Source organism: Antechinus flavipes, chromosome 4 (genome assembly GCF_016432865.1).
Source record: "Antechinus flavipes isolate AdamAnt ecotype Samford, QLD, Australia chromosome 4, AdamAnt_v2, whole genome shotgun sequence".
Classification (NCBI taxonomy): Eukaryota; Metazoa; Chordata; class Mammalia; order Dasyuromorphia; family Dasyuridae; genus Antechinus; species Antechinus flavipes.
The window spans coordinates 347,493,956-347,518,366 of NC_067401.1; the positions used below are offsets into that span (position 1 = coordinate 347,493,956).

General features: G+C 36.5%; 1 protein-coding gene across 4 annotated transcripts in view; it reads left to right on the plus strand.

The window, feature by feature from the left end:
* Positions 1-287: 287 nt before the first annotated feature.
* ZDHHC14 (zinc finger DHHC-type palmitoyltransferase 14) overlaps positions 288-24,411 on the plus strand; it is a 317,691-nt gene continuing 293,567 nt past the window's right edge. For 3 of the 4 annotated variants that reach the window (XM_051997999.1, XM_051998001.1, XM_051998002.1), the window contains exon 1: positions 288-2,920. In XM_051997999.1, coding sequence (XP_051853959.1) covers positions 2,676-2,920 — 245 coding nt within the window. In that variant the 5' untranslated portion in view covers positions 288-2,675. The remainder of the gene's footprint in view (positions 2,921-24,411) is intronic. The other variant, XM_051998000.1, reaches the window with a different exon arrangement.

A 24,411-nucleotide genomic window follows, 5' to 3' on the forward strand; every position in this document is an offset into this window, starting at 1 on the left:
ATGTCAAGACATTTAAGCACTTCACTGTGCCCACGAGGGAAAGTCATACTTCAAACTCTTCCGAGGAAAAAGCAATGTAGCAATTACTCGGTCCATTCTCGCTGCGAGGAATGCTGGGGTTTGTAGTCTTTGTGGTCCCCAAGTTGCAATTTTCGGGGCCAGAAGCAAAAGAATGAACTACAAATCCCAGAGGGCAGAGAAAGGAAAGTGTAAAATAAGAGATGGGAGGGGCAGAGGTCCCTTCCCTCTCTTCTCCACCCCCATCCTTTTATCTAACTACGCGCAGCTTGGCGAACTGTGGCATGGTCTCCTAGATCTCCCTGGCTTGCTTATTCGTCCAGCCGAGTGACGGCAGCAAAGCGAGGGAAGAAGGAAAGGAGGAGGCGGAGAGAGAGAAAGAGAGACTAGCTCCTCCTGCTTCTTTTAATGTCAACTGGGGGAATGGGTTGATTTGACACATTCCCAGTTGCTGGGAGATTACTCTGTGGTTATTAGGCTGGGAAGTGGAGGGATGGATGGGCGTGAGAGGAGGGAGAGGGGAGGCAGTTCCCACTCCGGCTGCTGTAGGGACTCCACAAAGAAAGAAAGGAAGACAGACAGCAACAGACAGGAATAAAAGGAACAAAGACTGAGGTCTAATACTGGGAAAGGAGGGGTGGAAAAAGACAGAGAACAGCACAAATAGGGCTAATGATAGAATCTATTATTTTGGGAGGGAAAAACAGAAGCTACTCCATTCCCCTGTCCTTCTCCCTTCCCCCTTCTCTCATTCTCTCTGCTTGGAGAAAAGAGCCTGGAGTCTTTAGTAGCAAGAAAGAGGAGTGGGAAAGGCTAATCTAGCAAAGACCTCTCCCTATGGAACTGGCTTCCTTGGTGAAAGAGAAAGAGGAAGTGAGCTTCTCCTGGTTTCCCTTTCGCGATTATGAGCATCAATTATTTCTTTAATTACTCCAATTCCCGGTCTCCCTCAGTGTATGGACGCCTCCCGCGATTCAGATGAAGAACATGAGGGTTATGTGTCCGTAAATCTCTAGGTTACTGGGGATGAGGACTCCAGGAAACAACCTGGAGTGTGAGGAGTGAAGAGACTGGATACTTTTTCTCTTTGGTTTCCTTCCCCATTCCCCTAGTAGTCTAAAGAACAAAGTGAGTCTCCTGGTTAGCTTTTTTGTTTTTATTTTTTATTCTTTGGTCCGGTGGCAGCTGCTGTGTATAAGAAGAGGCTTCCCAGCAGGGAGGCGGACAGAAGTCTTTGAGTGAGTGTGTTGCGAGTGCAAGCTGCCTAGGAGGCAGCCGCCTAGCGCCGCTTGCTGGGGGTGTGACCTTTGCTTCTCTCGGGGGCGAAGCGAGCTGAGGACCCCCGCAGCTGCTCTTCAGTACCACGCACAGCTCTGGAGCAAGGAGCAGGCGAGTGTGTTGGATCCCGAACAGAGACTAAGTCCTGAAGTGATGGGGGGCTGCATGAGCACGCTGAGACTGTGGGAGCTAAGCCCAGGGCAGGAAGGTTGCCCCAACTGAGGGGCTTAACCCCAAAGAAGGAGGAGAAAGAGGAGGAGCCCGGGGGTGCAGGAGCAACCACTCCCGCTCCACAAACGCTTACACCCATCGCCCACTTCTGGGCCGCGAGGAGGCGGAAAACCTCTGAAGCGCCCGCTGGAGCTTCTCTTAGTAGGAGCTGGGGAGGGCATTTGCAAACAAGTGTCTGTCGCGGTCTACCAGAAGCCCACCCCCGCTGGCGTACCTTTTCACTCTGGGACAGGCTTTTACCGGGCGAGCGGAAGACATTCAGCCACTCGACACACAATCCGCGAGCAGTCGCTGCCGAGATCTTGTCCTGCAGCTCGTCCTAGTCCATAGTTCCAGCTCCGCCGCGGCGGCGCAGGGTGTGGAGAAGTCCTCTTTGCAAACAGCTAGGCAGATTGGGGGCTCTCAGCGGGACTAGTGCCTGAGCATTTACAAGGATCTTTACCGACAAAAGCAACGTGGTTTTGTTTTGAATTTTGTTCTGCTTTCCTTCCCCCACCCCGGGAAGCTTCGGGGGTGGCTCGATCTACCTCCCATTTTCCATCTCTTTCTCTCGGGAGAAGAGCTGCCGCTTGGAGAATGGATTATAATAAACCTGGCGAAGGGGAGAGGAGCAGCTTGTGAAGCTCTGTACGAGCCCACCGCCGCTGCCCCTAGAGTTGAGTACCGAGCCCGCTACCCTATAGATATCCCCCAGCAGGGGTCATCTGGAAGAGGAATTTAAAATCAACTATCAGAGCGGAGAGAGGGGCGCGGAGAGGAGAACGAGTGTGTTGTGGTGTGTTGTGTGTGTGTGTCTGTGAGTGTGAGCGCGCATGTTTTGTATGTGCTGGAGGATGTCGTTTTTCCTTCATTGGGCTTAATTCCATGACCCCTCTAACACGTGATAGAATTTAATAATAGTGGGGTGGTGGGGGTTCCTTCCCTGAGGAACCTTTCTACTATGACAGCCTTGATCTCTAAGGGGTTAATTAACTTGGGCTACTTGGCGAAGTTATCACTAGAACGGTAACCTATTTGGGGAGTTTTAATTTGAGTTTGTGCTGGTGACCTAGGGACTCTAGAGAGTGGGGTTGTCTTAGTTAAGTGGTTTGTGCTTTTGGGGGGGATAGGGTGGGGAATTTGACCCCCCCGATAGTTTATCCTCTTTGATGACTCCTGGAGGCGGTGGGCCGATGAAAGACTGCGAGTACAGTCAGATCAGCACTCACAGCTCCTCTCCCATGGAGTCTCCTCATAAGAAAAAGAAGATCGCTGCCAGAAGGAAATGGGAGGTTTTCCCGGGAAGAAACAAATTCTTTTGTAATGGGAGGATCATGATGGCTCGGCAAACAGGCGTCTTCTACCTGACCCTTGTCCTCATCTTGGTTACTAGCGGACTCTTCTTCGCATTCGAGTAAGTGAACCATGCAAACCTATTACCCCTTGGCTCATGCTTCTTACTCTCACTCCACCTCTTTTATTTACTTTCGTTTTCTAGCTACTGTATATGTTATATAACCAACTCGGTGGGAAATTTTTAGGTTTGTTTTTGGATCTACAGAAATAATGCTCTCTTATGGCAGGTTTCTGAGAACAGAGGGAGAGTGCAGTGGGTACACACTTTGGTGAAGTCCCTGTGGCTTTACTGTTCTCGGGATGAACAGGGATGGAGAGTCACTGGTAACTGATTCTTTACTTTTTTCCTCTGATAAGTTCCAGAAATTGGCCAATTATAAAAAGTATTTAAAATTCACTGATAGGTAAAGACAATTGGGGCTTTTTGTGGCACTGAGCATCAAATCTTTGGTGCACTCGAACAGGTTATGGGAGATTTTGCTATTTCAGGTATGTAAATGCAACCAATCCAATATGAATGTGGATGATTGTAGTTTTAACATCTCTGAAATGATCAGTCTTTTGACTAATAGTTTATTTATTCCTGTTTGAATCTAAAATATTTCTTTGGAGTTGCCTCTTCACTTATCAGTAGGTTTTAAAAACAAAGTGTCTTCAGGAACAGGTGATTATGGAGACTTCAGGCCTTTTAACAGTGATGAAATTGAAGGCAAACTTATTCTAGAACCATCTTGATTTACTGGGAACAGAATACATGTGGCTTGTTTACTATTTTCAAGAAAACCAGATTGGGTCAATTGTAACTCTGCCCTTGTGCCAGTTTACAGAAGGTTTTCTAATTTATTAATAGATATTAAGTAAAACACTTTGACTACACTCCAGAACTAAATCAATGAATATTATGGAGTCCAATAATATGAGGTTAGATTCTTCTTTTGAGTCTTAGATGATAGATGAGCTCATGGTAGTTTGTGGTTGTTCCATATCTCTCCATCATGTGTGTAAATAGAGATATAGATGGATATTCTTTTAGCCTCAGCATCTGAGCTACCATGCAGGAATGATGATACTTTTTTTTAAAGTACAGATCCTCAGTTGAATCAGGATAATTAAATCAACAATGTTTACTTTGGGCCCTGATAAGTAGATATGGCTTTGTATCTTGTATTTCTTTTACCAAATATTGCCTGGAATACAAGTGAATAATCTCTTGAGAGGGCATTAACCTTCATATAGGGATATCTGAATGAATGAAATGAAATGAAATAATTTGTGTTTGAAAATTCTGCTAAGCTGAAGAAAAATTCTTTTTGAAGTAATGCAATCAGGATAGATTACTACTCTCCTTCCCTTCAATTTTCCCCATGTACTCCAGTTACCTACCCCTATCTTCAAAACAACAAAAAGTTCTAATTTAAATGAGTTTTCCAAGTGTTTCCTTAGAATTTAATAATTAAAACAATGTTATCTTTTTTGAGAATAAGTAGTAGGAAGTATTCCTGCTTCCTACTGGTGGACTAGTGATGTGTCTAGAAGAGGCCAATGTAACCAAAAGCCAGGGAGCTGTTCTGTTGTGATACTGCTGCTACCTTGCTGTGTAAACTTAGGATACTTGTTTTTTAAATGGAACCATTGAAAAGGAAAGCCATACATAGGCAATTTTTATGAAAACTACTGAATGCTTTGAATTTGAGTTCTAATGGAAAAGTCATCCATTTGAAGATGGACTACTAAATAAAATTCATTGTACTAATAACTTCTTATGAAATTTGTCTGAAAGATCACCAGTATTTAAGACCACATATCAAAAGATATGTTTTTTTTGTAGATTCATGGGAAAATGTACATGAGATCTTTGTTTTGATTTCATCTACTTTTCTATCCATTTTAAATATACAGATTTCTTAATTTTGTGACTTTATTGTTGAGTTTGGGCCATAAGTAAAATAATAAATGTTTCAAGTCATATACACTAACAACTCCACTTTATCATTAAGAAGTCCTTAAGTTATTACCAGCTTTTATTTTGTCTTCTTAAGTACAGCATCTTATAAAAATACCATAAATTCATTTTCATTTCTTGATGTGTTTCCTCATACTGCAGGGTATGTTTTTTTTCCTAAGTAAAAAGTTCCTCATAGTCATCACTAGCAGGTTGTTAAGGATCTTGCTCTGCGTCAGCATTGTATTAACTGGTGGGTGTAGAAATAAACGCTTGTGCTAGGATTTTATTAGCTACTATTTGCAGCAACATTTTAATATCAGCTATATGTCTGTTTATGTCATTCTTTCTGGGTTTGATTAGGTAATTTTGAAATTCAAGGAACCAGGTCATTCATCCTTGAAATAATGGTTCAGTGAAGAATGTTACTTTTGGAAACTATATAAATAACTGGATTCATATAGTTCTTGGAAAATTGATTTTTTTTTCCCTTAAGAACATATGCTTCCATATTTGCAAATATCCTCCACTTATTGCTGGTAATGGCATAGTGAAATAAAGTAACTTTGGTGAAATCAATTCCAATGTGTCTACTATTATTGCTGAAAGAATAGGATTAGTTACAAAATTGATGGAGATACTTCAATCATTTTCTAGGACATCCTACCTCAGCACAGAAGAATTAGGAGGCTTTTTCAAAAGGCAATAATAAGAATCTCAGCTCCATTTTTTGATTTGATATTGTATTCCTAGAACTTCTTTCAAGGAGGGAAGGGCTGTTTATATGTTGCCTCTCCCTAAAACCCCCCACAAAACATAAGGAATATTGATGAAATATAAGAGTATTTCAGTGATATGATCATAACTATCTTTAAAAAGATGGCTGAGAAAGCTGATTATGTGGACTATCAAAGTATCTCACTGTTTCCTGTTATTAGTAAGAGCCTCCAGACTATCTCTACAGCATAGTCAATCACATCTTTCAGAACTGTAATTTGGAAAGAACAGTGGACATTATCTTTGTAGCATGATAAATAAAGAAAATATACTGGAAGTACCTTAAAGACTGTTAGGTGACAGGTGTTAATATCGTATGTGTGGAAGTAATATGTGTAGTCCCCCCCTCCCTGCTAATGCTCATCCTTGCAATTATGTGACATATACATTGTATATAGTTTGTATATAAATAAATGTATGTGAGTGTGTGTACATGTTATTTCCCTTAATAGATAATAAACTTCTTGGGGCTAGGAATTATTTTATTTCTATCTTTTTTTCTCTTAATGGCTGGCAGAGTAGATGTTTAATAATTGCTTTTTTATTGATTCACACTAATGAGAAAAATAGGAATAATGTATTTCAGAAGTATTTAAACTTGTGTTTCAGTTTTTTATTTATAAAGAATAGTAATAAGATATAAGAATCATAGTCTTATGAAATCTATTTGTCTTAGAAATTAAAAATGATTTGAATATTTTTCTAATTCTTTTAAATACCTACATTTGTAATTTAGTAGGTAGTATCTGCCCAATTGTGTAAATGAGGAAGCTGAGACAGAAATGAGAGTTGATTTTCCCAAAGTTACTCAACAAATTAGCAGAAGCTGGGAAAGAACATATATCTCATTTCTCTTGGAACTAAGTCCAGGAATCTCTCAGTTGGTTTTTTTTTTTTTTTTTTTTGAGTGCCTTAAAAATATAAAGTACTTTGTAGCACATATGTACTATGTGCTATGTACTAAAGTACTATGTACACACATATATATTATATAAAACCCAGCAACAACTAGGATAGTTTCCCATGTTTCATTTTCTTGACTTTGAATTCTTTACTTCTTACTAATAAAACTCTTCTGATATTTATTGACCATCAAGGTTTTATTGCTTTCTCTGTTAGCTGGCTAGGGTGGTGTTAGGTAATTATTTTTAGGCCATGTCTGCATAAACATCAAAACTCTTTATGCAGCATAAGGGTGGTTATAATTGTAGGCAGTCATTTCTGTATAGCAGAATTATTACCTTCTGCCAAGAAAAGTTTTGATTATAGGTTTTGTGGAAACTAGTCTATTCCAAAGCAGTGGAAAATAATTGTCAAGAAAAGACACTTATAATCATCGAGATGCTATACCTGGTTACTTGTAGCAGTTTTAAATAGGAACTTAAATGAAACATTACTTTGGTTCAGATTTGGTTTAGAGGGTAATTTTTGATGGTTCTATTCATAAGTTTTGGGAAATAATGTAGTCTTGTTTCAAGTTCAAACTCTCTTTTCTATGACTTCATGCTTTTTTTTTCAGGTCAAATTCTTTTTGAATCAGATGTTCTTCCATTTTCCCACTTCCTTCTTCATTCTTCCTTGCTTTCCCCCACTCTCTTCCTGTGAGGAAATACCTTTTATTTTTTCTGGGATTTTTGTCATCACTTTTTAGGACTGACTTGGCAGGACATTTGTTTCTTACACACTAATTCAGTAGCTACCATCAAGTTGTGATTTGTTATGACCTTGTTGCCCAGAATGGCCAGTCTTCTCATTAGAGGCTGAGAAAGACTGTTTAGCACATGATTAAGGTAAATAATCCTTTCCTACAAAAAGAAGCATTTTAATTAATTCTTATATTTTGTTATGTTAATACTTTCTTTTTTATAATTTATTTTTATTTTTATTTTTTGCAAGGCAATTGGGACCAACTGACTTGCCCAGGGTCACACACATATAGGAGGTGTTAAGTGTCTGAGGTCAAGTTTGAACTCAGGTCCTCCTGAGTCCAGGGTTGGTACTTTATCTACTGTGCCCTTTAGCTGCATCTATCTTAATAATTTCTAAAGACCAATTGTGGAAAAATAATAGCTTCCATTTAGTAGGGATAGGAACTGGACCTGTGATTTCATTGGTATATGGAGGTCATAGACGATGAAATTTTCTCTACCTATGCAAGTCAACACTTTTCTTGTGAATTATAATCTCAGGGAGTTGACTAGGGTGAAGAGACATAAAGGAATTTTCTGACAACCAGCATGTGTCAGGTATGAGACCTAAATTAGATCTTCCTGGGTTTGAAGTGAAGTCAGCTTTTCTATCCACTACTTCCCTGTTACTTCTTTCATATAGTCTCTTCCTTAGTAACTACTTGTTAACTGGCACACAATTTACAGTAAAATTTAAGAAAATACAAATACTTCAGTACATTGAAGTACTTTGCACTCTTCCAAATATTCATTTGGTTTTAGTCAGTATATATCACTCTATTTTTCCCTACTCCACTATAAAAAAATAAACCTTTAATTCTTAGTCTCAGAGTATTTTGGACCACATTCAAAGCTCTTCAGGAATCTTTTTTCTTTCTTTTTTTTTTCAGCTAGTAGAATCTTAGAATTTGAAGGGTCATTTTTTTCCAACTTCACATCCAATTAAGGAATCATCTTTATAATAACTGACATGTGGTTTGTTATCTATATTCTGCTTAAACACAATCTCTCTCAACATGCTTTTCTTCTTCTGCTAGCTTTTCATGATTTAGATTTTTTCACCCTTATTGACCACGCAAATTCTCAGTGTTTTGAGGGAAAAGCTGACTACAGTCAACACTTTTCAAGATCAGAAACTAAAAGTAATATCATGGGTGCATATGTATTAAGTTTCTCTGTGTCTTCCCTGAGATTGTATTTTTCCAAGCAAGAAAATATTTTTCTTTTTCTGCATGGTTACCTACCTTCATTTTCCTGCTATATAAATTTAGTGTAAAGGTTAATTTGAAATTATCATATAATTTGGTATTATGGATGTACCACTAAGCCTGGAGTCAGCAAGAACTGAGTTCCAGTTTGGCTTTAAGCACTAGATTTATGACACTGATCAGGCCATGTAATTTTTATTTGCCTCAATTTCCTTTATTATAAAATGGAGATAATAATAGCATTTACCTTTGGGGGTTGCTGTAGGATCAAATGAGATAATAGTTGACATATAGTTTACACGCTGTTAATGCCACTGCTGCTGCTACTATTACTATTCTACAGCTTGCCTAGTAATTTTATAACCAAGGATCTGCTAGAGATTTTGATAAAAAATACTTTTAATTCTTAAAGCTTATTCACTTTCTTTGTACTGATCCCCCCCACCCCCCACCCTCCAACTCTAGGCAAACATTTTAAAGTAGATATGAACAGATCAGAAATATAGTAGTTTTCCTCATACTCTTCAACTAGGCTTTTAAAAGCTGCTAACTTAAATTCTTTTGAGGGGTGGTTGTCAAAGTATGTAAAAATTTTTATGGATGGGGATGGTATGTGTATGATAATGGGACATGCAACAAGCTGTCTTATGGCTAAATGCCATATTTTGGCATTTGTCTTAAGAAAAAATCTAAATCAGTAAAATCATGCCAGTATTAGTGCAAGTCACTTGGAAAGAGATTTAAGCCCATACGTTCAACTTTAGTATTTAGGACTTCTCAAAAAAATGCAAATTAATTTTCAATTTTGATTAATATGATCTAAAGTTTTTTGGGAGCCAGTATTCCTCTTTATAGACGTATTATCCCCTTTAGCTATAAAGTAAATGGAATTAAAAGATGGTCACAGGAAGTTATATGTATTATTGGGCCACCAACTTTCCAAATATAATATCCTCTCACTTCTTATTCTTAACTTCATGAGATACTGTGGATCATTTACTACTTTCTAAAGCCTTCTTCTCTCTTTGCTTATATATCATATGATTTCCCTTTTTCTTTGTTGTTTTCTTTTTTCTCTTGTATCGTATCATAAGACCAGAGTCTCCAAGTTTCTTAGAAGTCATTGAGCTCAACCTCTTCAATAATACTTTAAAAAATGGAGGCTAAGTGATTTTAAGATTATGTAAGTACATATGTAGCAGAGTTCTATACTTTAACTATGAATGTTCTTAAAGCTTAGTTTTATTCCTTTCTTTTTCCTGCATTCTTTACCTTCTTTGACTTACAATTATCAGAATTTCCCCTACTACTTGTCTTTTTAAGTTACTAGAAGGACCCGCAGCACACCCTCACTTGAATCCTCCACTGACACCTGAAATGTAACTCAATGATTCTTCCTAAATGGGTATTTCTCATGTTGCTCTAACTCTCAAATATATTTTTGTTCTTTTAGTCCCCACAACTGTATTTTCTGAATTATTTTTGAATTCTCCTTTCTTTTCATATGTACTCAGTAATCAAACTCACCAAATTTTATTCTGCAATAATTATTCATTTATCTGATGATTCAAAAAATATTTGAGTACCTACCATGTGTGGGTTTTTAGAATTTGTTGTTTCCCATTTTTTCAGTGGACCTTGTTGCTCTTACTTGTCCACCTACTGGTGCCTTCCTCCTATTTACCTAGTACATATCTTGTATGTGCATAATGGTTCTCTTGGTTGTCTCTCTGCATTGGAATGTGATCTCTTTAAAGGAGCAGACAAGTGCTTTTGCCTTTTCTTGTATCCCTAGGTCTTAGTACAGAATCTAGCACATAATAACTTCATAAATATTGTTGGTTGATTATGAAATCAATGGCTTCAGGGGTTCATCTCTTTAAGTCTGGATGGCCTACAGCCTCAGAACTTGTCTGTCTTCCTATAATTTTTCCCTACTCTTTGGTCCATATCATACCAGAATAATTTTTCTCAAACACAGTATTTGTCATATGTATAACAAAAACCAATTTAAAATATCTAGTATATATGAATCAGAGGAAGTTCTAAAGATTAGCCAGCATTTTTTTTTTTAGAGTAAGACTATTACATTTTCTGCCTCTTTAATTTTTCTTAGATCCAGTCATGTTCTACTATTATTTTTTGATCTGGTGTCTAAGTTGTGGGCTTCTATAAATTCATATTTTTGACTGAGTAAATATTCGGAGCTTAATGGGCTCTCATTGACTATAGTGTACCATTTCTTTACTTTTTTCCCTTAATTGAATAAAATTATTTATTAAAAATAATTTTTACTTCTTTGTGAGAGAGCTAAAGTCATCCTTTGTTGAGAAGCAACAGGACTAGGCCTTCGTGTTCATGTTTTTGAAGCCTTTGATGTGAGAACTATTTACCTTAGTCACAAAAAAGGTATACTTGTAGCAATGAAATCAAAGGTTCACTTTTTCTTAATGTGAGAGAAATACTTTAAGGCAGGTTAACCTTCCCAGCTTTGTTTGGGGAACAAATCAATTAATCATCAAATATTTATGAAACTCCCACTATATGCCAGGCATTCTGCTAGGTGTTGGAGTTACAAGTAGTACAAAAATGAGAATGCCTACACTCAAAAAGCTTGAAAGAGGAAGGGATGAGAGTGATACAGTATGTTCAAATGTAAGTAAATACAAGGTATAAACAATCAAATAATTAAATGATTTGTTGTTCAGTTTGTTTCATTTGGGTCCAACTCTTTGTGATCCCATTTGAGAAAGTTTTACCATTTCCTTTTCCAGCTCATTTTACAGATGAGGAAACTGAGGCAAGTAGGATGGAATGAATTGCCCTGGGTTCACAGATCTAGTAAGTGTCTGAGGTCAAATTTGAACTCAGAACAACCTGACTTCCTGACTCCAAGTCCAGCATTCTATCTACCTAGCTGCTCTAATTAAATAAGAAGTGCCTTAATAGTTGGAGGAATTTAACAATGTCTCTTGAAGGAAATAACTCTTGATTTGAAACTGAAAGGGATGGGGGGAGGTGTTTTAAATCAGTCAATTAGCTGGAATTTTAAAAATGTTTATTAAGTGAGTGACACTTTGCTAGGTGTTAGGGAAAGAATTACAAAGAATGAGATAATCCCTCCTCTTAAAGGGTTCTATTCAAATAGAGAAGGTAAGAAGCCTACAAATCTATGTGTATATATGTAGATATATAGACATATTTATATGTATAGATAGTTATAGATCTAGCCATATCTATCCAGTGTTGTAGGTGTAGATAGATCAATCTATCTATCTACAGATTAAATATAAACAAATACAAGATAGCTATGGAGGAAAATCATAAATAGTTGAGGGGATCAAGAAGTTTCCTATAAAAGGTAGAACATAGGCTAAAGTTGGAAGAAGAGATGGATTCTGTGAGGAAAGCATGATGAGGAAGGCCTGAGTTCAGACTTGGGGATATCAGAAGCAGGGTATGGTGTAGAACAAATAGAGAAGGGTACAACTTGGCTCTATCACACAGTTTGAGAGGAAGAGTAATGGCCACAGAGATTGGAAAGTTAGATTGGAGCAGGGTTGTGTAGAGCTTTGAAAGCTAAACAGAAGAGTTTATGTTTACTCTTAGAGGCAACTGGAAGCTACTATAGTTGACTGAGTTAGGGGTGTGACATGATCAGATCTGTATTTAAGAAAAATTACTGTGGTATTCATGTAGATGATAGACTGAAGAGAGGTGAAACTTGAGGCAGGGAGACCAATTAGGAGGCTGTTGCTGTCTAGGATGAAGTTTCTTAAATTGTGGGTTGTAACTCCATATGAGGTGAGGGTAACTGAATATGGGGGTCATGAAATTATGATAGAAGAAGATAAAAGAAGATAGGAAGAAGAAGAAGGAGGAGGGGGAAGAGGAGGAGGAGAAGGAGGAGGAGGAGGAGGAGGAGGAGGAAAAAGAAGAAGAAAGAAGAAGGAGGAGGAGGAGGAGGAGAAAAAAGAGGAAGAGGAGGAGAAAGAGGAGGAGGAGGAAGAAAAGGAGGAGGAGGAGGAGAAGAAGAATTGGGGACCACTGAAACTTTTTGAGTAAGAAGGGGGATGTGGTCAGACTCATACTTTAGAAAACCTGTCAGTCTAGCCACTATGTGAAATATGGATTGGAAAGGGGAAGGATTGAATGCACGAAGACCAATTATTGTGTAATAGTTCCACTGAGAAAGGATGAAGGTCAAAAATAGGGTGATTATTGGCATGAGAAGAGTGATAGGCATGAAAGTGAGATGTTTAGGAGATAGAATAGACAAGTCATGAGAGTGAAACTTGAAAATGAACCTGGGTACCTGAAAGAATGGTGGTGGTGTTCTTGTCAGAAGTAGAAATGGGGAAAATAGAAGTAAGGATAGATATAGAGCTTAGGATTGGAGGGCTATATTTTTGGAGTCTTCATGGTGATGATCCCAAAATTCATGGATTTATCCAAGAGGGAGAATATATAGAGAAAAGAGAAATGGGACATATATACCTATGGATTGGAAGCAGGAAAACATGAATGATGATCCCACATAGGAGAGGGAAAAAGAATACCATATAAAGCCCAGTTCACATAACCGAAGGAGAGAGTGTTCATAGTGCCAAAAGCTAAATGAAGGTCAAGGATGATGAGGACTGAGAAAGGATCCCTGAATTTAGCATCATTGGTCCCCTTGGAGGAAGCAAAATGGGTTAAATGCTGTGTACAGAAACCCTGATTGCAGAGGATTGATAAGTGAGGGGGAGGTGAGAAAGCAGAGAAAACAAGTGTAGACAGGTTTTTCTAGGAGTTTGGCTGTGAAGGGGAGCAAGCAGAAAGAAATTGTATCCTGTTTCCAAGTGCCAGTCATGCCACACTAAAATCTTTTCTCCCTAATGTAGTTTAGAATTACCATAGCATGTAATTTAAAGCAAACAGTTACTACATGTAGAGATCTTTTATGCCAGCCTTCTTTTCCTACTTAAAATTTATTGGAATCAATGTAGAAACGAGCCTGCTGTATTTTACGAAATAAGTTTTTTTTAAATTTTGTATGTACTCCAGTGACAAGTGTTATGTATACAGGAAGAACCTAATAAATGTTCAATAAATAATTGAATGAATGAATGTCTAGTGGTTGGTTGTACCATGAGCTTGTATAATAATGTTTATTAAATGAATGAATGAATCATTGTGTATTGTATTCAAAAACAATGAGCTAGCAAAAGGGCAGACGTCTTTGTTTTGATGATTGTTGTGTATTTTGACTCAATGTTTTGTGGTCTCACATAGAAAAGGGGAGCAATAAAGGTTTGTTAGAAATCTGCATTCCACCCAGAGGTTTTGATTTGTGATAGCTTCTCAATCATTAATAGCTGGCTTTTTGACCTGTGTGTCTACAGAGCTTCCTTGAAATGTAGAATGAGGTAATTCATGACCTCAAACCTCAAGTTAAGTTGTGACTTTTGAGTATCAGAGATTTGTGCAATTTAAAACAGTTCCTCTACTTATAATGGTACTTCTTCTTTTGGCCTTTAAATGCTGATCATCTCCTATATAGACTTTACTGGGTGACAGATACTGCCCATCAAAGCTCTTGTGACCTGTGCAGCCATATATAAAATTAAGGTATGATCATTATTGAGATGACAACCATTATTATGATATTTTAAAATATAAGTCTCAGCCATGTTAAATTCATAGTCTTATACTTTCTATTTTACCATATAGGCAGGGAGAAGATTATTTCCTTGGGTTGTCTCTCATGGCCATAGAATTGACAGAAATTCAATTCCTCCTTCAGATGATAGCCACCTTAATTAAATTCTAGAATGATCCTTCAATGCTAGAGGTTCTTAACCTCTCTTGTGGCATGCCCCCTTGTTGTAATCTGATGAAGCCTTCTCAGAATAATGTATTTAAATGCATAAAATGAAGATGATAAGCAAGGAGATAAGTTATATTGAAATACAGTCATCAGAGTATTAAAAATAGAAGTTCATGGACTCAAGGTTAAGAGTTTCTGCTTTCTATGCATTCAGTTAGTATGAGTTTATTTAGGATAATATGACAGTATTTGTTCTGTCAATCACAGGCAAATATGCTGTAAGTAGATATATATGAAAAAGATGTGCTTTCTGTTTACCAATGCTGAATGGCATGATATGATCTGCCCTTAGCCATTACACCATTATGATATGGCCAGTACAAGAATGCAGTTGGTTTTGGTTGTGCTAGTGCTATGGACCATGACAATCTTAAACCAGTGAGTAGTTTTGGGAGGCCTTGGTGCTGGAGGCAACCATGTGTGCTTCCCAGACCCCAGATGACCCAAAGGCTACTCACTGTTTATTTGCTCAGTTATCCCATTCCAGAGATGAAGTATACACCAAGTTCTCATTTAATCCACATCCTCTTCTAGCCAGGAAGCAATTCAAATTGTATTCTTTATTAAGACCAAAAGATGAGAGTTGGAATGGTAAAAATGCCAAAAGGCAGGCTCCCTTTGCTAATTTCTCCAGCCACAGAATATGCTAAACAGAAAAGGCTGAATGGTTCACCATAAAAATGTCATGCCATTGAAAATTAAGATAAGACACTCCTCCAGAATGAAGCAGATAGGAAGTTGTTTTTAAGGAAGTTTCATGTATTTGTTTGTTGTCTGGGAGGTGACCTTACTTGATGACTTCTCCCTAACATGGAATGTTAACTAAACAGAAATAGGGTGGTAAGAAAATAAAAGCAGTCACTCAAAATATCCTAATAACATTTATTAAGTGCTTACTGTATGTAAGACACCATGATAAGGGGACAGGGATGTGAGGAATGGTGAAACAATCCCTACCATGATCTAATGGGAGAAACAATATGTAAACATCTATGTTTGAATCAAGATACATATGGAGTAATTTGGAATTAATGTTAGAGGGAACGTACTAGCCTTCTAGGGAAGTAGGGAAAGACTTCTTGCAGGAATTGGAATTTTAATTCAGATTTGAAGGAAACTAGGGAAATCAAGATTCAGGGAAACGTTTTTTCAGGCATGGGAATTAGCTAGTAAAATGCCTAGACGTTGGAGCTGAAGCATCTTGTACAAGCAACAGCAAGGAGACCAGTGTTACTGGATGTGAAAGTATGTGGAGAAGAGTACATTTTAAGAAAACTAGAAAGGTAGAGGGGGATCAGGTTATGAGGAACTTTAACAGCCATTTAGGGGATTTTATAAATGAATTGCCCCCTTTCCTTCTCATTTTTTTTTTCTGGCTACTATGTGGACTCCTCCTTCCTCATTTTTCCGCACTGCATTTGGTGGTGGTAACAGAGCTAAAGATTCTGATGTAAAGAGCCAGACCCTATGAGGTTTCATTGCTATTCAGAAGTCATGAGGAGTTTACAGAGAGTCTACATATACTACAGAAATCTGAAATTTCTCAGGAATCGTTTGGTCAGTTTCTTTTAAAGAGATCGCACATGTCTTTTAAGCAAACACATAGATTGCCTTTCACTAGTAAATTTGGGATCTGAGTTTTTATTTGGTTTCATCATGTTTTCCAAATGGAATAATGTGAGAGTTAGAGATAGTCTAGAACAGAAGTTATTAAGGTGTTTTGGATCCCTTTGACAATCTAGTAAAGCCTATGGACACCTTCTAAGACAATTGTTTTTATATGTATAAATAAAATGTTTAATTACAAACAAAACCAATTATATTAAAACAATTAGAAGCGCAGTTTTTAAGGAACAAATTCATACACTCTGGATTAAGAAACCCCAATTTAGAAATGAGTTTGAAGAAATATTTTTTTCTTTTGAGCCAAGAAGAGTAATAAAACTATTTCATCTGGATATAACTGTTTATTGTAACTTGTGTAGCTGTAAAGATTTATCTTCTTCAAATGGAATGTAGACTTTGCCATTGAAATATGTTATTTAAAGATATGGTATATTTTTCATTCACAGAAATTAATTTCTCCTTAATAACTTTTATTTTATCTCTTTCTCTTCTTTCCTTCCTTCCTCCCTCTCTCCCTTCCTTCCTTCCTTCCTTCCTTCCTTCCTTCTTCCTTCCTTCCTTACTTCTTTCCTTCCTTCCTTCCTTCCTTCCTTCCTTCCTTCCTTCCTTCCTTCCTTCCTTCCTCCCTTCCTTCCTTCCTTCCTTCTTTCCTTCTGTCCACAAATGATACTGCTATTTACAATCAGTGTGAGGAAATATAATATAGTGGAAAGAGCACTGGACTTGGAGATCAGATTCTCTTTCTCCTAAAATAAGCATTTCTGTGTCTCTTCTCCATCTCCCAAACTTTTCTCAATGTTCTCTCCATAACATTTGTTTAGAATTATTTTTAAGGAAGTTGAAAGTAGTTTGGTTGAGCTCTACTTTGTAATCCAACAAAGCATGTCACTTCAATAACATGATTTTCTATTTCCACTTATCTGAAAAGCAAATTTTTCTCTTAGACAACAACCCACAACTGTGAACAAGTAAAAAAAAAAAACTTTGTAGAATTGAAAGAGTTTATTGGAGTCTTGTCAGTAACACTGTATTTTATTCTATAGGTGAAACCTCTCATTTCTTCAGAGTCAGTACATTCTTCCTTAAGATACAGTTTAAGAAACTTTCTTATCAGGTTTCCTAGCATGTGATAGATTATTAAGAGGGGAAGCACTCAGCCTCTTAGAGCCTGGCAGAAAGACAGCAGTGACAAAGGATGGCTGACTGGATATGAGTCAGATAATCGAAAAGCACCTATAGAACTATACTATATAGCATGGTCAAATAATAGATATTTATAATGATGATTGGGGTTTTGAAAAAAAATGGTAAATTCTTTTTTGTAGCCTCTATTTTAAGGAGACAAAGTAGTTGATGTAGTTTACAAAATTTTTAAGAATCAAAAAATGATTAAATTAAAGAAAAAGCTTCAGCATATGAATGTATAGTATTTGGTTATCTAGGAAATTCACTCATATGAAGTACTTCCTTCTAGAAGGAACTCATATAAGGAAGGTATTACGTTATTGTGGTACATCTTTTCTAATTTTTCTCATTTTCTCTTTTCACCTTGTGTGTGTTTTATCTTATGTTTTATCTTATGCTTAGTTTAAGATAAATTTACTTGTGGAATCTGTCATTCTTCTTAAGCCAAAGGTGTGGTAAAGGCTTTACTAATTCATTTATGGGGAGCCAAACATGAAATGTTTCCTGAGCCCTCACATAAATTTCTGCTTTAATCTGTATGGATAAGTCAAAGGAAGTAAATAGTGCATTAATAATAATAATTATTATTGTTATTATGCATTCTGATACATTTTAATCACTTCTCTTGTATTACATGGCTTATTTCCCCAAGATTCTTATTAAGAAGCTAGAAAAGCAGTAGTAACCGTACAGTTTACTGTGATGAAACATGAAGAATAGGAATGTTTAAGTAAGATAATGAAGAAATAAGGCCTTGTATCCAAGTCTTTTGGCTTCTAGTCCTGAGTATGCTTCATTTATGGAAATAAGCCTTATAAACTACTAGCTCTCATACTTTTCCATTTTTCTGGGTTTTGATGACAGTTCCATCATATTTCTTTTATCATCCCCCTATGGGGAGATCATTCATATCCTTCAGCAAAAGATTTTGCTGTCAAGTGTCAAGATTTTCTTTGTATTTGAAGGAGAGCTAGTGATGATCAGGTAGTTTCTTTCCTTTTTCTTTAGAAATGAACAGTACTATCCCCAAAGAGCTATCAAAATGTGCATACCCTTTGATCCAGCAGTTTTTCTACTGGATCCCAAAGAGATCTTAAAGGAGGGAAAGGGACCCACATGTGCAAAAATATTTGTGGCAGCCCTCTTTGTAGCGACAAGAAACTGGAAACTGAGTGGACGCCCATCAGTTAGAGAATGGCTGAATAAGTTATGGTATGTGAATGGTATGGAATATTATTGTTCTATAAGAAATGATCAGCAGGATGATTTTAGAGAGGCCTGAAGAAACTTAGATGAACTGATGCTGAGTGAAATGAGCAGAACCAGGAGATCATTGTATATGGCAACAACAAGATTATACAATGATCAGTTCTAATGGATGTAATCTTTTCAACAATGAGGTGATTCAGGCCAATACCAATGATCTTGTGATGAACAGAGCTATCTACACCTAGAGAGAGCACTGTGAGCATTGAGAGTGGATTACAACTTAGCATTTTCATTCTTTTTATTGTTGTTAGCTTGTATTTTATTTTCTTTCTCATTTTTTCTTTTGATCTGATTTTTCTTGTGCAGCAAGATAATTGTATAATTATGTATGTATATATTAGATTTAACATGTTTAACATATATTGGATTATTTGCCATTTAGGGGAGAGGCTGGGAGGAAGGGAAGGAAATTTGGAACACAAGGTTTTGCAAGGGTCAATGGTGAAAAATTATCCATACATATGTTTTGAAAATAAAAAAGCTTTAGTAAAAAAAGAAATTAATAGTACTTTGAAGTCCCAAAATATTATTATTACTATTCCCCCGTGTGGAGGGGGAACAGCACATAATAGGGACATATATTTGTAATCTTAGCTACCCTAGATGCTGAAGATGGTGGATCTCTTGAACTCAAGAATTTTGAGCTAAAGTAGGCCATGTTAATTGGGCTAAATTCAGTGTTATGATAAATGAAGAGGCACCAGCATGCCTAAAGTAGGACCCAGCTGGTCCATGTTTGAATTGGCCAATAAAAGTGCTGGACCAAGAGTCAGGAAGACTCATCTTCCTGAATGGACTACTGTTTCTAAAAGTATGATTCTGGGTAAGTCACTAAACTCTGTTTGCCTCATTTTCCTTATCTGTAAAATGAGCTGGAGAAGGAAATGGCAAACTAAGTATCTTTTCTAAGAAAACCCAAGAAGTCATGATTGAAAAATGATTGAGCAGCAACAAAGAATTAAAATAGAGGATTCAAACCAAGGTATTCTGACTCAAAATCCAATGTATTCATTGCACAGTGATTCCTCCTGCAGGTAATACCGAGTGATAAGGTGATAAGGCAAAAGAACAGAAGAATCAGGGGCTAGGGAAAGAGGTAGTGATTTGTGGGAGGTTTTTGTTTTTAAGTGTTACTGTGATCACTTCCTAGTGCTTTGAATTACCCTGTAGATTCAACTTAATTAAAATCTTCTATGTAAATCTTTATTGATTCTCCCTAGCTGCTAGTATTTTCCCTTCCAAAACTGCTTTATGATCTTTTTTTTTTTTTTTTGTATTCTGCACATACTTTTGTGTTCAATTTTTCAGTGTTGTCTGACTCTTTGTGACCCCATTTAGTATTTTCTTGGCAAAGATGCTACCATAGTTTGCTGTTTCTTTCTCCAGCTCCTTTTACAAATGAGGAAACTGAGGCAAATAGAACAGTTAAATGACTTGCCAAGGGTTACGTAGCTAGGAAGTGTCTGAGGCCAGATTTGAACTCAAGAACATGTCTCTCTGACTCCACTGTATTACCTAACTGCCCTCCATATACTTACGTACATATTATCTTCCATCTAAGTTCTTGGAAGCCCAGAATACTGAAAAAAAAAAATACACATCATAGGTGCTTAATCATTGCCTGTTGATTGTTGATTGATTCTGTTCTTTCCAGAGATGGCTGCCCATTCCATTCCCAGTCCAAAAAACATTGCTGTAATCTAAGCAGTGCCTTAGATTGTCCTCTCCAACTTGGAGACTTGGATAAAGATTGCTAACAATGATGACTATGCAGTCTTTTACTGACAATAATGCCCTTGTGTGAAGGAACTCTGGCTGTTGCTCAGTTAAGACAACAGATTTTAAGCAAAAGAACACATTTTGATCTTCAACCAAAAAAGATATTCATTTTGAGATTTCCTATTACACAGTGTTCTGTTCAGCATCATTCATTATTTATTTGTTAGTTTTTATTTATATAATCCTTTACAAGGATTTACAATTTCCTTAAAAGGAGAACTCATGGTTGGACAAAGAGCCATAGAAATATGGGGCAAAGTAAAATTTTCAGTAGGGTTGTTTCAAATAATATAACTTATAAATTTAAAAAAAGTTAAAATTAATTTTTTAAATTATTCTAAGTGCTGCTAAATTTAAAAAGTTTAATGTTATTGCATTTCAATCATTAATGGGACTAAAGTTTATTAGGCAATATGAGCATACTTTTCTCTTTATTACATATTTTTTAAAGTTTTCACAGTTAGTAATCCTCTGATACAATATTATCATTTTTCAGATGACAAAACCGAGGCTACGGAGAAGTGAATTACCATAGTTCACACAGCTTTCAGCATTGGACCTAGTAGAAAACAAACATTTCCTAACTTTTCAATCGGTGATTCTTTCTACAGCACCATCTTGCTGCCCTCAGTTTGTTTAACCAAACATGAACAACTTATATTGGATTACTTGCTGAATTGGGGAGGGAGGAGGTAAAGGAGGGAGAAAAAATTTGGAACACAAAATGTTATAAAAATAAATGTTGAGAATTATCTTTACATATATTTAGAAAAATAAAATACTATTGAGGGGGAAAAATGTATAGTGGAAATAGAAAAAGAAAACTGTTTATCCCATCAGTTAATATTAAGCATTTTCTATGTTACAGACACTGTGACATAGAATACTATCACATAGAATACTGAGGATACAAGTATACAGAATGAAATGATCTCTGCTGCAATAAGTACATATTCTTAAGAGCTATTAATAAAATATAATTTCAACAAAACAGAGCTATTATGTGTTTTGTTTTTACATTCTTTTTTGAACAGATTAATGATCAGATCGTTGTATAATACCTGGCACTTAATAGATGCTTAATAAATGTTTATTGAAAACTTGTATTGGAGGGCAGCTAGATGGTGCATGGAATAGAGTACTGACTTTGGATTCAGGAGGACTTGAGTTCAAATGTGGCCTTAGGCACTTAACACTTCTAGCTGTGTGACACTGAATAAGTCACTTAACCCCAATTGCCTCACCAAAAAAAAAGAAGAAAGAAAAAGGAAGGAAGGAGGGAGAGAAGGAAGGAAGGAAAAAGAAGGAAGGAAGGAAGGAAGGCAGGCTACTTTAATAGAAAGGTCATGTATATGGCCTGGTTAATGAATTGACTGATGTTTATCAAAGGCAAACCAATCAAATCAATCAGTAGTTTGTGTCTGTATTGATAGCCTTATTTCTATTTTAATGATTTGTTCATTTAATTGAATATTTTTATCTCCATTAGGAAATCTTAGCGCATTAAAGCATACAAAACTCAATTTAGCAATGTAAGTCACCAACATAATGAATCCATTTGTCCCTTTAAAGAAACTTATTGATGCATGAGATATTCTAATGATGGTTGTGATAGGAAACAAATTGAAAATGGAAATAAACACAAGGGCACTTCTCTCTATTTGATGTTCTTTGATATATTTTTACCATTTGGCTTTAGCAATAAAATAGATAAGGAGCAGCTAGGTGGCAAAGTAGATGGACAGCCAGGCCTGGAGTCAGGAAGAATTATCTTTCTGAGTTTAAATCTGGCTTACATGTGCTAGCTGGGCAAATCACTTAACCTTGTTTGCCTCAATTTCCTCATCTGTAAAATGAGCTGAAAAAGGAAATGGTAAACCACTCCAGTATCTTTGCCAGGAAACCCCTAATCGGATCATGAAGAATCAGACACAGCTAAAAAACAAGGCAAATGGCTATAAATCCTAAAGTTTGTTTTCTCTATTTCCTTCTTTACTTTACTTCCTTCTTCTCAATGCTGATGTTTGAGATAGCTTATATGTTATAGTGTCACATTAGCTAATGAGATCTTACTTGTTAAACTAAGCTAAGCTAATGAATTCTACTTAGGTAATCAGCTGGAAAGAAATGATTTTTCTTTTTTGGTATTCCTGTATCACCCAACTTACACATTGTGAGCTAAAAATTCATTGGTAAGTCAGTTGCTTAGAATACAGAATGCATTTTTTGAGTAGAAAGAAGAACATAAATTGTATTTAAGTTCTCAGGCTAGACTGTAGAAGGCTATTTAATTTACATCATAGCTGAATTTCCATTAATGGTAAGAAACTGAATCTGGGCTTTTTCATATGAAAAGCATATGAAGAGAAAGAAGAAGCAGGGTTTCTTTTCTTTCTTGGACACAGAATACTTCCTAAGAAATGAAATTTATCTTTTAATTATAAAGTTAGAATGCTCTATCTCTTGTCTTAATGCTTTTTACTACCTCCTCCATGACTGGAATATTCTTCCATCTCTTAGGTTGGAAAGGAAATTCATTCTCTCTCTCTCTCTCTCTCTTTCTCTCTCTCTCTCTCTCTCTCTCTCTCTCTCTCTCTCTCTCTCTCTCTTTCTCTCTCTCTCTTTCTCTCTCTCTCTTTCTCTCTCTCTCTCTCTCTCTCTCTCTCTCTCTTTCTCTCTCTCTCTCTCTCTCTCTCTCTCTCTCTCTCTCTCTCTCTTTCTCTCTCTCTCTCTCTCTCTCTCTCTCTCTCTCTCTCTCTGTCTGTCTCTCTTTTGCATTGGCAGCTAGATGTCTCAGTTCTGGACCTGGAAGTAGGAAGATCTTCCTGAGTCCTAATCTGATCTCAGACACTGATTTGCTGTGTGATCGTGAACAAATCACCTGACCCTGTTTGCCTCACTTTCCTTATCTGTAAAATGAGCTGGAGAAGGAAATAGAAAACCATTACAGTTTATTTGCCAAGAAATCTTCAAGTGGGATTATGAAAAAGTTGGCCATGATTGAAACCTTTGAACAACAGCAATGATTTTTTGCTTATGAGGAAACAGAGGTCTCCTCTGAGGTCAAACACCTAATTGGTATAGCTGGGATTTGAACCAATGACCAAGTAGTTCCAAATCCATTGGTCTTTCTGTGAGTGATGCTATCTTTTTCATCCACTTTTGATCCTTTCTCTAGAACCCCAGTTGTTAATATCCTTCTGAAGTCTTACTAAGCCTGACCTGTGGTGTTGTTTCCTTGATGTTCTATAATAAGCACTTCTCTCCTCTCATCACCAATGAAGATTTTTACTCCCTTATTGTCTTAGCCAGGTATAAGTTGCATCACAATTTGTTTCTCTAAATGTGCATGTGCACTAATAGGTAATAACTTGTCACTCAGTAACTATTCAAGAGGTCATTTCTAAATCCAGGAGTTTTCTGAACTTTCTTTTTTTTTTTCTATTGCTTGAGTCTTTGGTCTTGTGGATTTAGTTTATTGATTTTAATTGTTTTATTTATACGATTATTTATATTTTATATGTATATATTATTATTTATTGTTTAACTAATTAAAAGTATGCGAAGATGTAAGTCTCTTCCTCAGACTATTTTGCTGTATGCACTTTATCTCCTTGTCCACCTACCTCCCCACCCCCATACACAATCCAGTCCTCCCACTCAACAGCTTATCCTTCTCTAATTTAAAACAAACAAACAAATCCAAGGCACAACTGGATTTTTGGATGAGAATTTAAATTTACTGAAATTTGGATTTATGGAAGTTAGAATTGTTACACAAGCCACAATTCTTAAGTTTACATATAAAAGCTTAAGTTCACAACAAGAATGAAAATACCATTTTCTGAAATTTTGTTAAGTACATGTGAATTTTATTACCTTGGAAATCTAAGTGAAAAAAGAATTTTCTCTTCCAAAGTTGTATTTTTTATTAAGATCTTCTGGGGAAAAAGTGCTTATCTCATTGGTTATTGCTGAATTTGTTGTTGTTCATCTGGAATGACATTTGTGTTTTCTTATATTTCCTCTGCTAAATAGACTACAGCATTCTGTCAGTCAGGTTGTCACTTACCTCATCCTTCCTCTCTGAGAAAACATCTATTTCACTCATTTTGTTAAAAACTTTGAGGGCTGAAGAAGTTTCCTATTATAGTAGTAAGTTTATTACTTTAAAAAATCTACTATTGATTTCTTACTGCCAAG